This window comes from Rana temporaria, chromosome 6 (assembly GCF_905171775.1).
Source record: "Rana temporaria chromosome 6, aRanTem1.1, whole genome shotgun sequence".
Lineage (NCBI taxonomy): Eukaryota > Metazoa > Chordata > Amphibia > Anura > Ranidae > Rana > Rana temporaria.
In genome coordinates, this window is record NC_053494.1 from 155,223,126 (window position 1) to 155,237,700 (window position 14,575).

Below are 14,575 nucleotides of genomic sequence, written 5' to 3' on the forward strand. Positions count from 1 at the left end.
GTTTCCACTTTTATCTCATTCATTGTTTTCAATGTGATATTATGGGTGGATTACAGAGACAACAGAGTACCACAGTCCAGATATCCCTTTGGCTTTTTTAGGAAAATGCCGTTCTATCGCCTTAGGAGAGATTATACAGGTCAGGTATTTAATTCATAACAGAAAAAACACGGAGGAACATAAATGCCCACATACAAGCACTGAGCATATGTTCCATAGAGGACCCAGACATTAGTAGCAAGATTCTGGGCATTCACTCCCCATGGTTGGGAAAAAAAAAGGAATGAAATGTAGACGATAACAAGTTCTAGGTCACACATTGACTATTACAGGAGGCGTCGTAGGCCTAAGAATAATTGTACCAGCAAATGGATAAGTTGGATATTCCTGTCTGAAATAACCCAACAGTAACATGTAACTACCTCATATCCATGTTCAATAGATGAAAAGATCGATTCAGATAATATCAGCTTAGTGCTCACTGTACTCTTCTCCTTGTAGAGACAAAATAATGAATCCATAAACCATAGTAATAATATAAGCAGGAACCAACCTTCAAATCCATCATTATCCAGGTCTCCGAGATTAGTAATAGCTTCTCCAAACCTTGCTGCATATAAGTCACTTCCGGAAAGTTCATATTCCAGTTCAGTTATTCTCCCCTTCAAAACAAACAGGAGTGTTTTGTTATACTGTATGTCCATTAAACACTTTAAATATCACAGAGCATGAAAAACATATTTGAACTGCTGCAGATCTATATTTTACCTGAAATGTTTAGACAAAAAAAACAAACAAAAAAAAAACCCTATGAAGGCCCAAAAAAGTGATGCTTTGAGTAAATTTTTGCATTGCTGCCTGTTTCCTTGTGGAGATCGCCTCCACTTCCTGTCCAGATCAGAAAGAACATAAAGTGAGTGGATACCACTCTAACAGCCATAAAAGCTACAAAAATTCTCGTACAACAGAATAAAAGTTCGGAAGTGATGCAATGCATTGTAGTGTATTTGTATTGTTATTTCGAACGACAACTGTACTGATTAAACTAAAATCCTATGTTCTGGTATCGTACAAGAAAAACTTTTGTGCTTGTCCCATTGGGTAATATCAGAACGAACTGTCATAATCAGCAGTCAAAAGCTGTGCACTAACAATCAGATAATCGTACGATCGATTCGAAAGCATTATATTTTGTCAGTTTTTCTGATTGTGTGTATGGGCCATAAGAGATCTCTCTTTAACCGCTTAAGGACCGCCTCATGCCGATATACGTCGGCAGAGCGGCACGGCTGGGCATAAGCACATACAGGTGCGGTGCCCTTTAAGAGGCCAGCTGCGGGACGCGCATGCCGCCGGCGGCGCGCTCGAGACTCGGTCCTGAGCTCCGTGACCACGCCCGAGGGACCCGATCGTCATAGGAAACGACGATCAGTGACGTTACACACCAAGCCACGCCCCCACACAGTAAGAAACACACATTAGGTCACACTTAACCCCTTTTAGTGCCCCCCTACAGGTTAACCCCTTCACTGCCAGTGTAATTTTCACAGTGAGGCTGCGTACACACGGTCGATCCATCCGATGAGAATGGTCCGACGGACCGTTTTCATCGGTTCACTGCTGAAGCAGACCGATGGTCTGATGTGCGTACACACCATCAGTTCAAAAACCAATCAGGTCAGAACGCGGTGACGTAAACACACGACGTGCTGAAAAAAACTTAGTTCAATGCTTCCAAGCATGCGTCGACTTGATTCTGAGCATGCGCGGGTTTGGAACCGATGCTTTTGTGTACTAACCATCGGTTCGATTTTAAAGCAAGTTCTCTAATTTTTGTCCGAAGGACAACAGACAGATGGGCCGTACACATGGTCGGTTTGGACCGATGAAACTGGACTTCAGGCCGTTTTCATCGGTTTGGACCGACCGTGTGTACCGCGGCACTGATCACTGTAAAAATGACAATGGTCCCAATAATGTGTCAAAAGTGTCCGATGTGTCCTCCATAATGTCGCAGTCACGATAAAAATCGCTGATCGCCGCCATTACTAATAAAAAAATTAACACTAAAAATGACATAAAACTATCCCCTATTTTGTAGACGCTATAACTTTTGCGCAAACTGATCAATAAACACCTATTGCGATTTTTTTTACCAAAAATATGTAGAATATGTATCGGCCTAAACTGAGGAAAAAAAATGTTTTTATTTATTTTTGGGGGATATTTATTATAGCAAAAAGTAAAAAATATTGAATTTTTTTCAAAATTGTCGCTCTATTTTTGTTTATAGCGCAAAAAATAAAAACCGCAGAGGTGATCAAATACCACCAAAAGACATCTCTATTTGTGGGGGGAAAAGGACGCCAATTTTGTTTGGGAACCACGCTGGACGACCGTGCAATTGTCAGTTAAAACGACACAGTGCCGAATCGCAAAAAGGGGCCTGGTCCTTTAGCTGCAAAATGGTCCTGGGCTTAAGTGGCTAACAGGTACATGGAAAAAAAATGGACAAAAGATCTACCCTTTCCTACATGATTATAAACTAAAAAAGGTATTTACTGGAGTTGGTCTTTAAAGTGAACATAAGCTTGCATCGCGGTGGGTGGGCCATATTGTGCAAATATGTTCAACATACAGTACTTGCACATTATGGCACACTTACTTCTCAAAGCAGCAATGCAATGTCCATAAGCTTCCTCGTTGCTCTGTAGAAACTGCTGGCATGTTCTTTAGGTCTTCTTCTGGACTTAGGACTTGTACACGCGATCAAACAAAACCGATGAAAACTGACTGAAGTTCAGTTTCAACGGTCCAAACCGACCGTGTGTGGGCTCCATCGGTCAGTTGTCCTTCGGTCCAAAAAAAAGAGAACTTGCTTTAAAATTCAATCGATGGACGCCTAACCGATGGGTCAAAACCGATGGTTAGTACGCAAAAGCATCGGTTCCAAACCCGCGCATGCTCAGAATCAAGTCGACGCATGCTTGGAAGCATTGAACTTCATTTTTCTCTGCACGTCGTTGTGTTTTACGTCACCGCGTTGGATTCGATCGGTTTTTGAACTGATGGTGTGTAGGCACATCAGACCATCAGTCTGCTTCCTTCGGACCGCTCTCATCGGATGGATCGACCGTGTGTACGCGGCCTTAGCTTCTTTATTGGCCCGGCCTGAGATCATGTGAATCCAGCACATACACACAGATTTGACCCACCACCCAAAGGATGCAGAGAGTGTAGACCAAGCTGCACATTTGTGTCTTGGTGTATTCGGCAATAAAAGCCTGATAGAATTTTTTTTAATGTAATGCCGCGTACACACAATCGGACATTCTGACAACAAAACCGTGGATTTTTTTCCGACGGAATGTTGGCTCAAACTTGTCTTGCATACACACGGTCACACACATGTTGTCCGAAATTCCGATCACCAAGAACGCAGTAACGTACAACACTACGACGAGCCAAGAAAAATTAAGTTCAATGATTCCGAGCATGCGTCAAATTGATTCCGAGCATGCGGAAGGATTTTTCTGCGTCGGAATTGCATACAGACGATTGGAATTTTTTGTTGTCAGAAAAATTGAGAACCAGCTCTCAAACATTTGTTGTCGGAAATTCCGACAGCAAATGTCCGATGGAGCATACAAACGGTCGGATTTTCCGACAACAAGCTCACATTTAGTTCAGCTTTAACAAACAATGGGGGGGAGGGGTGGGGGAATAACTGGCATCCAAGGGATTAAGCAAAATAAATACATTCTGTTTTTTACATATACTTATCAGGGGTCATGATGTTTTTTATTTGAAGTCATTAAGAACAAAGCAGGAAGTGAATAATAATTTGAAGCAGAATTTAAAGGACATTATAACAAGCTGAACAAGCAACAAAAAATAAAACACAGATGCTTACAGTAGATATTTGAAAAGGTGTTAACATAATTCAGGGAAACAAACACATGTAATGTCGCGCTTGAAAGGTACGTTATATAAAATATTATGTTATCTTATTTATGCCTTCCTTATCAAGGCATTTGCTTTAAAGTAACCATGCATACATAAATGAACTGCTTCAATACCAGGCACTTTTACCCCCTTTCTGCTCAGGCCAAATTTCAGCTTTCAGTGCTGTCACAGTTTGAATGACAATCGCACGTACCCAACACTGTACCCAAACAACATTTTTATAAAAAAAAATTTTTAGACAGATAGAGCTTTATTTTGGTGTCATTCAATCGCCACTGGTTTTAAATTTTTTTGCAAAAAAAAAAGAAGGTAGAAAATTTTGTAAATAAGTAATTTTTCTCCGTCACTGATGTGCACGGATGAGGCTGCACTGATGGGAACTGATGATACAGCACTGATGAGACGGCACTGAAGGGCACTGATGAGGTGGCGATGAGGAGGCACTAATATGCAGCTGATGGGCACGGATAGGCGGCTCTCCTCACCTCACACACTGTCAGTGTGAGGAGAGGAAAGCCAATAACCAGCACTTAATTGTTTACATGTGATCGGCTGTGATTGGACACAGTTGATCACATGGGTAAAGAGCCACGTCATTGACTCTTTACCAGGATTGAAGATACGCCATGTCCCGGGGACACGGAGCACCACCGATCACAACGATGCACGCCCCCGTTGGTGCGCAAGTGCGGCGAGAGTGGGACAATGTCATCTGATGTCGTCCCAGAACAATAGACCCACCCCGCAGCTGTCAATTCCATATATGGCAGGAGGGAGGTGGTTAAAGTGGTATTAAACCCAAAACGAAAAATTTCTCATAGTGTGTCTCATAGTGTGTACTAGGCTTTACTGGCCAGATCATCTGAGAAAAAGGCCTAAGAAAAGAAAATGTAGGCAGCCACCTCATCTAATGATTGGTAAGCTACAATATATTGCAGCTTACCAATCATTAGATGAGGTGGCTGCCTACATTTTCTTTTCTTAGGCCTTTTTCTCAGGTGATCTGGCCAGTAAAGCCTAGTACACACTATGAGAACATCAGATAAAAAATACTGCTTTTGGAACAATTGTCTGATAATCTGATAGTTTTGGAGAAGGGACAAGCATAATTTTTTTTCTTGTACGATAACAGAACAAATTATTTCCGTGTAATTAGTATGGTATTTGTACGAAATAGACGTACAGATAGATTAGCGGATCTTTAGATCCGCGTAATCTATCTGATTTAAGATCCGCCGCTGCAAGTTTTAGAGGCAAGTGGGTAATTCACAAAACACTTACCTCCAAACTTGCGGCGGCGGATCGTAAATCCCCTGGCGGAATTCAAATTCCGCGGCTAGGGGAGTGTAGTATTTAAATCAGGCGCGTTCCGGCGCCGATTTAAATGCGCATGCGCATTGCTCCCAATCACGTCGCTAGGACGTCATTGGTTGCGGCGTGAGCGTAACTTGCGTCCAGCGCTTCTGCAAATCGACGTACGCAAACTACGTAAAAAAAATTTTGACGTGGGAACGACGGCCATACTTAACATTGGCTGCGCCTCATAGAAGCAGGGGTAAGTATACGCCGGGAAAACGCTTACGTAAACGACGTAAAGTGACTGCGTCGGGCCCGCGTACGTTCGTGAATTGGCGTATCTCGCTGATTTACATATCGTCGCCGTAAATCAGCGAGAACGCCCCCGGCGGCCATTTTTAAATTGCAGTTAAGATCCGACGGTGTAACACAGTTACACCTGTCGGATCTTATGCATATCTATGCGTAACTGATTCTATGAATCAGTCGCATAGATACGACCGGCCTAACTCAGAGATACGACGGTGTATCAGGAGATACACCGTCGTATCTCTTTGAGAATCTGGCCCAGTGTGTCACCACAGGCCTTCAATTTTTTGGGGGAGTGGGAAACAGAGTTAGACCATCACTTCACAGACTTATAGACTTACAGAAATGGAATATGGTAAGACTGGTACACATACAGTAACTATCTTCGATAAATACTAAAATACAGGAGACAAATTATAAACTTCTGTCTAGGTGGTACAGGGTCCCGCAGATGTTGGTCGTTGCATACCCCTCAGTCTCGGATAGATGTTGGCGGGGCTGAGGGTAACAAGGCTCTCATATCCACACCTGGTAAGAATGCCCTAAGATTAGGCCATTTTGGGCTGAGCTCTGGAATTTGATCTCTAAAATAACAATGGCCTTGATCAGGGACGACCTTGTGCAATGCCTCTTTCATGGTACTCAATGTTCCATCAGGGCATATAAGACGAGTATAGTTCCACTTCTCGTTGGATGAAGCTAAAGGGCTAATTCTGGGCTATTGGAAAAAGCCACAAGCACCTACTATAGAACACTGAGTGAAACAGGTCAACAAAATTATGGAAGATATGAGAAACGGGTCTGTACCAATATTAATGGATTGGAAGAGTTTCATGCTAAGTTGGAACCATGGATTCATTTTAGTACAGCGAGCAGGAGTTTACAGTTTCTTTTTCCATGAAAGGGAAGCGACACCCCCCCCTTTTTTTCCCCCGGATGTGGAACTTAGGAATCTTGGGCCAAATCCTCAAAAGAGATACGACGGAGTAACTGCTGTTACTCCGTCGTATCCCTGGTCCTAACTATGGAACTGATCCACAGAATCAGTTTCCCATAGTTAGGACGAAGATCCGGCATGTGTAATTGAATTACACTGTCGGATCTTAGGATGCAGTACCGCATCCGCCGCTGGGGGCATTTTGCGTCGAAATGCCGCCTCGGGTATGCAAATTAGGACTTACGGAGATCCACAAAGCTTTCCAGCTTCGTTTTGTCTCCGTAAGTTTAATTTTGCAAACGCAAAATTAGGGCTGCTTTTACAAGGTGTAAACTGTTTACACCTTGTAAAAACAGACCTTTCTTGCTCGCGACGCGATTTTTTTTAAATTAGAATTTTTTTTTTTGGCGCTGTATCTTTTTTTTTACCCGACGCAACTTTATTGTCCCGTCGCAATCCACAAAGCCCGACGTAACGTAATTTTGCGCTATGCACGTCGGGAAAATTACGTCACGCGAATGCGCAGTACGTCCGGCGCGGGAGCGCGCCTAATTTAAATGGGAATCGCCCATTTGTATTAGGAACACCTTGCGCCGGACGGAGTTAAGTTGCACTGCCTGAAAATTTCCAGGTAAGTGCTTTGAGGATCGGCACCTAACTTGGGAGATTTGCGGCAGTGTAACTTAACTCGGAAAAGTTAAGTTAAGCCCGTTTTTTGAGGATTTGGCCCCTTTTTTTGTTGCAGTACTGAAGATTCATCCCCCCCCTCCTTTTCTTTGTTTTTTTTTCTTTTGATATGAATGTGTGATTGTACTGGGGGATTTGTATGAGGTAGTCTATTTATGTTTGTTGGTTATATGTCTGTCAATTAACTCTAAAAAAAAGAAAGATTATAGAAAAAAAATAAAAAAATAAAAGCTGGCCATTGTAAGCACCCCTACTAATGTGAAATGGTTTGTCTCATCTCTGTAACTGATACATTCTGCTGGAGAGCTTGTTCTTTTGAAAACAGACTTACTGGTTGGATCACCAGATAAAAATAGAAGAAGGAAAGCCTAACATAAAAAAAATGAATTCCGTCATCACATCTAAGACATGGTAAGCTGAAATGCAATATGGTAAATGTTCGCTCTTGGTTTTAATACCACTTCAGGCTTTTGATGTCAGTCTTTAAAAAAAGTTACATCTGGCACAGTCAAATCTTTTTCCCGGAACACATCTCGAAAATATCTACAATACAAATTTTAATACAATTTTGGTGCCAATGTAGTAAATTCAAAAGTTCAGTTCACTGTTAATTTACCACAAACTTTCATCAACCTTAAGCCACACAGAGGAAGTGGCATCATTTTTTTTTTCTCATTTTGGTAAAGTACCAAAAAAAGAGTATAAAGAGTATAAAGTCTGAACACATAGCCGGAAGCAATTGTCATACATCTATCATTCATGTCATTCAAACCAATTCCACTCAGACTTTCCAGTCGCTTGACACTGAAAATGATTTTGTTCTAGGCATACTACCATTATTATTTTTTTACCCAGAATATTTTAAAGTGAACCTCATCTAGCCTTTAAAAAAATACTAAAGTAACAACAGTGTTGAACTGAAGGCACCACATTCATGTCCTATTTCCTTAGGAACGCTTATGCCGCGTACACACGATCGGTCAAACCGAAGAGAACGGTCTGATGGACCTTTTTAATCTGACCAAACCGATCGTGTGTGGGCACCATCGGTTAATTATCCATAGGTTAAAAAAAAACAATCTTGTTTTAAATTTAACCGATGGATACCTAACCGTTAGAAAAAGAAAACGATCGTTTGTACGCACGTCCATCGGTTAAAAATCCATGCATGCTCAGAATCAAGTCGACGCATGCTTGGAAGCATTGAACTTCGTTTTTTTCAGCACGTCATTGTGTTTTCTGTCACGCGTTCTGACACGATCGGTTTTTTAACCGATGGTGTGCAGGCGTGACGGACCATCAGTCAGCTTCATCGGTTAACCAATGAAAACGGTCCATCAGAACGTTCTCATCGGATGGACCGAACGCGTGTACAGGGCTTTAGAATTCTAGTACCAGTCTGTGTGCAAGGCTTTATTTGCCTTCTGTGATGACGTCATTATGCAAATCAGACGATTCCTGGTATTATTTGCTCAAATGTGAGGGTTCATTTTTATTTATTTCTATATAGAGCTTTTCTATACATATTACACTATCTGAAGCATTTTTGTTTCACATATCGACTTCCTGGTTTGAGGATTTGCTTGGAAGACTGCCATGTTGGAGGATCTTCCTGGAGGTTTTATGGGGATTGCTTGCTTGATATTGGGTGTTTTTTTTTACCACTCTTATTATAGGGGGTCATAGTTACATTGGGCCAGATTCACTTAGAATGGCGGCGGCGTAACGTATCGTAGATACGTTACACCGCCGCAAGTTTTCAGCACAAGTGCCTGATTCATAAAGCACTTGCGATGAAAACTACGCCGGCGGCCTCCGGCGCAAGGCGGGCCAATTCAAATGGACGTGTGCCATTTAAATTAGGCGCGTTCCCGCGCCGAACCTACTGCGCATGCTCCGTTTCGCAATTCCTGTCGTGCTTAGCGCGCCGTGACGTAATTTTTTCGAACGGCGACGATTGCTGACTAAAGTTAGGGCACCCAAAACGACGACTAAATTTGCGACGGGAAACTAGACTAGCAGCGACGTAGTGAACGCGAAAATCCATCGTGGATCGCCGTAACTCATAATTTGCATACCCGACGCTGGTTTACGACGCAAACTCCCCCCAGCGGCGGCCGCGGTACTGCATCCTAAGATCCGACAGTGTAAAACAATTACACCTGTCGGATCTTATGGATATCTATGCGTAACTGATTCTATGAATCAGTCGCATAGATAGAAACAGAGATACAACGGCGTATCAGGAGATACGCCGTCGTATCCCCTTTGTGAATCTGGCCCATAGTTACATAGTTAGTCAGGTTGAAAAAAGACACAAGTCCATCCAGTTCAACCACAAAAAGTGTCAATCATTTTCTAGTAACTGTGTCATCTTGTATTAAATAATTAAATGCTTAAAGTGTCGTGATATTGGTTAGACCTATACCATGGACTTAATTTTTTATCCATTTCTTTGATATACACTGATGGTTTTCAATATTTGTATTGTTTTGAATGTTTTTGTACATTTTCAGCTCTGATACAATGTTTGGTTTTAAAGTAGATCTGAAGGCATTTTTTTTTTTTACTTTGGATAGAGTAAGGGAGAGATATATCCCCTATTTTTTTGCCACGTGTGCCCCACTGGAAAGATTTTAACAGGTGAGAGAAAATCCCTGCAAATTAAGGGAATCCCTTTGGGACCCCTCAGGCCGTCAGAACTAGACTCATTGGAATATTTCCCCCCTATTACCACCCAAAATTTGGGATTTTCTTTTAATTTCACTTCTAATGATAAACAGGACAAATAGAGAGGGTGAATCTCCCTAATGACGCGTACACACGATCGAGTTTCTCGGCGGTAAAAAAAACGCAGAGAAACCCGACGGGAAAACCGAGGATCGGCTTGGTCCCTTTTCCCCGTGTACACGCGGCCGGTTTTCCCGACAGGCTGCCTGTTATAATTTATGGTCCTGGACAACTGGTAAGAAGCCTGAGCGTGAGGGTGCTGCTGGTGACCGATCCCTTCACTTTCACTCTGCACGGATCATTCCTTCATTGTATTGTTTTGCACTTATGGACTGTTTTTGATATTTGTTACATTATTAACTTCTTCAGATCCGCGCTATTGCCGAATGACGGCTACAGCATGGACCTGCTTTGCCAGGAGGCCGCCATTAGATGTCCTCCCCTTTGCACGCTCCCTGCACGCCCCCTGCAGGGCACTGTGATGCCGGCCCCTTACCGCGTGATCAGCTGACAGCCAATGACAGCTGATCACGTGATATACACAAAAGCACGGTAATCATTTTTTTTTCTCATGCTGACAGGCGATCATCGGCTTTTGTGCAAGGGACATCGGTCCCGAAGAGGAAGAGGCACATCTGCCTCATCTGTGCCCACCAGTACCACCTGCCAGTGCCCACAGTGCCACAAATCAGTGCAAAACAGGGCCATCTATCAATGCCCAAGAATGCCACCTATCAATGCCCACCAGTGGTACCAATCAGTGCCTCCTCAGTCCCACCTAGCAGTGTTGCCTATCAGTGTCACCTACCAGTGCCAATCAGTGCCCATCCCTGCCACCTATCAGTGCCCATCACTGCCACCTATCAGTGCCCATCACTGCCACCTATCAGTGCCCATCACTGCCACCTATCAGTGCCCACCAGTGCCATCTATCAGTGCCCACAAGTGCTGCCTTATCAGTGCCCATCAATGCAGCCCATTGGTGCCCATCAGTGCAGCCTATCAGTGCCCATCAGTGCAGCCTCATCAGTGTACATCAAAGGAGAAAAATTACCTGTTTGCAAAATGTTATAACAAAATATAAAACGGTTTTGCAATTTATTTATTTTAATTTTTTTTTTTTTTTAAATTAACAAAAAATAAACCACAGAGGTGATCAAATATCACTGAAAAAAGCTCCATTTGTAGGGAAAAAATGATAAAGATTTCATTTGGCTACAGTGTTGTATGACTGCGCAATTGTCATTCAAAGAGTAAGAGCGCTGAAAGCTGAAAATTGGCCTAGGCAGGAGGGAGGTTTAAGTGCCCGGTACGCAAGTGGTTAAGATTGAGTTCTATTTTGCACATTGACACTTTTTTACTGTATGTACAACTGAATGTTATATATTGTTGCACTATTTGGAGCGCTGCTTTTTTTCTCCTTTATAATTTACTAACTTGTATCACGGTTAGCTAAATGGCTGCTATTTTTCCTTATTTACAGCGAGCGCGGATTTTACATTCCTTTACTTTTTTAACTATAGCCCAGTCCCGCTAAAATAATTCAGACTATGTGATAATTAGTATTTTCAGCTTACATTCATTAGGCACAATTTGCAAAGCTAAAAACACCAAGATAAGGATTCGTACTTTCATACTTTTCGTACTTTGAGTCAATGACATTTTAGCATCACAGTCACATAGCCAAAACATATTCTTATCTCTGTGTTAAAGCTTTGCGAATGGAGCTCATTGACTGTTAAAATGAAACCTTCTTAATTTAGACATCAGAATCTCAGAAAAGATCTAACAAGCCAGATCATTATATCAGCAGGCATGATGTGTTAAAGGCCACCAAACAGGAGATGCGGTTTATATTTGTACCAGCGCATCCATTTAGTACAACAAGCAGCTCAGCTATCTGATGCTGGTGCAATGTTTATCTTATCTCCAACACGTGACTTGTGTATGACTTATAAATTGCATCCTGATCTCCAGGAAAAAGAACGTTAACACGGACCTCTCTGATAAGAAATAATTCTACTCAGATATATCACTGTTTATATACAACCAGGCTGTAACCAGGGATAGATTAGGAAATCATGCAACCGTAAGACAAGCCAACACCAGCACTGTTTCATACATTTTATTAACCAGACAAACTGTGTACTGTAATTATCACAGATAAAATTAAAACATATAGAGATAAAAAAGGGAAAAAATGATATATCCCTAGGTTCATACTAAATCCCTCTACATCACTATCACCTATAGCAAGTGTGCAATTAAATCTCCCCAGTTTGAGAAGGGCCATGCTTTTAAAAGTGAGGGTTCTGGGAGTTTGGGGGTGGTAGTGAGGGTGTTGTTGAAAATAGTGGGTATTTACACCTAGAGCAGTGCTTCTTAACCTTGTTGGAGGTACTGAACCCCACCAGTTTCATATGCATATTCACCGAACCCTTCTTAATTGGAAAAATAAAATAAGATTTTTTTCAAATTCAAAACATAGATATATATTTAGGTATATATTTATCTAAATCTAAGCACTGTGCAACAGCTAGGATCCTATCGATGCAACTATTCTGCAACTTCTACCAAAGGCTTGCATTAAAATTAGCAGCAAACATTAGCACCAGAAAGGCATGAGCCTCATAGCACTGTACTCAATATCTTTTTTTTTATTATTTTTTTTTGTATGTGGTCCACCTTTAAAATCCTTTCTAGATTTCTAGGTTTGGTATATAAGTTATATATCATATATATCAAGTTATATATTATTTACTTACTTAATAAGCCACTACCGTTCAGAATCAGCCAGAATGTTTATCCGTCTCCAGTCCACACTAGTCGTCCTGGACCTCCGGCGCTCAGGTCATTCTCCCCCAGTTCCAGACACACTGGCAGTGGCCGGGCAAGCAACATTACTCGTCTGAGTCTCTCAGTCTCACCTGCTCTTCCGAATCCTGTCTGTGCACAATATGCGCCGCGGCACCGCCGCTACCTGCAGTGCCACTGCCACGGTCGGTGAAGTGATCCGCACCGCGGAGGAGATGACGGTGGCATCGGAGTGACAGCGAGCCAGAGGTGGGAGACTCCAAGCGCATGCGCCACCCGCCGTGATCACAGACAGGCCAGCTCAGGCCAGGCCACATGACCTATTCACCCAATCACAGCACACCGGCTCGCCATTGTCGAGACTGAACATGGCGGCAGGTCCGGTGCACAGGTAAAGTGACACAGTGAATACAAATTAATAGAGTGACACAGTTCACACTGGCGCCCCCCTAAATGTTGCGCCCTACGCCAGTGTGTATAGGTGTGTGTCTTGACCTCTGCCGAACCCGCGAGACTGACTCACCAAACCCCTGGGGTTCGATCGAACCCAGGTTAAGAACCACTGACCTAGAGGATGATTACAGATGGTGGTAGAATTAGAAGTTTACTTAAAGCAGTTGTAAACCCTTACATGTGCAATACTCCTACATAAGTTGTACATTTTTATCTTCAACTCTCTGGTATCTCTGGAGGAGCTGCAGAGATCAACAGCTTAGAGGAGAGAATGTGTCCACAGGACAACTATTAGTTGTGCACTCCACAAATCTGGCCTTTATGGAAGAGTGGCAAGAAGAAAGCCATTTTTGAAAGAAAGCCATAAGAAGTTCCATTTGCAGTTTGCAAGAGGACATGTGGGGGACACAGCAAAGATGTGGAAGAAGGTGCTCTGGACATGACCAAAATTTAACTATTTGGCCTAAAAGCAAAACACTATGTGTGGTGGAAAACTAACACTGAAAATCACCCTGAACTCGCCATCCCGGCTGTGAAACATGGAGGTGGCAGCATCATATTCCGGGGATGCTTTTCTTCAGCAGGGACAGGGAAGCTGATCAGAGTAGATGGATGGAGCCAAATACAGGGCAATTTTAGAAGAAACCATGTTCGAGTCTGCAAAAGACTTGAGACTGGGGTGGAGGTTCACCTTTCAGCAGGACAATGACCCTAAACAGCCAGAGCTACAATTGAATGGTTTAGATCAAAGCATATTCATGTGTTAGAATGGCCCAGTAAAAGACCAGACCTAAATCCAATTGAGAATCTATGGCAAGACTTGAAAATTGCTCTTCACAGACGCTCTCCGTCCAATGTGACAGAGCTTGAGCCATTTTGCAAAGAAGAATGGGCAAAAATGTCACTCTCTAGATGTGCAAAGCTGGTAGAGACATCCCCAAAAAGACTTGAGGCTTTAATTGCAGCGAAAGGTGGTTCTACAAAGTATTGGCTCAGGGGGGCTGAATACAAATGCACGCCACACTTTTCACATATTTGTAAAAAAAAAATGAAAACCATTTATCATTTTCCTTCCAAGTCACAATTTTGTGCCACTTTGTGTTGGTCTATCAAATAAAATCCCAATAAAATCCATTTACGTTTGTGGTTGTAACATGACAAAATGTGTAAAATTTCAAGGGGTGTGAATACTTTTTCAAGGCACTGTATATGACCGTCACAGTCAAAGAGAAGTGCGGGTAAGATGAAGATCTTTCCCATGTTCCTGCTGGCACACAGAGCGATAATGCTAATGTGCATGGGGTGATTAGGGTGTGCCTAGGCACATCTGGTACACCCTGTGTGGATGCCTAAGGACATTGCTCTTCTGGTTATAGCAACTGG

The 14,575-nt window shown here is 42.5% G+C and overlaps 1 protein-coding gene across 1 annotated transcript in view; it reads right to left on the reverse strand.

Annotated features, from left to right (window-relative positions):
• Nucleotides 1-14,575, reverse strand: part of ITGA4 (integrin subunit alpha 4) — a 204,179-nt gene that overhangs the window by 88,544 nt on the left and 101,060 nt on the right. Inside the window, exon 10 of the mRNA XM_040357643.1 lies at nt 554-662. Coding sequence (XP_040213577.1) covers nt 554-662 — 109 coding nt within the window. The remainder of the gene's footprint in view (nt 1-553; nt 663-14,575) is intronic.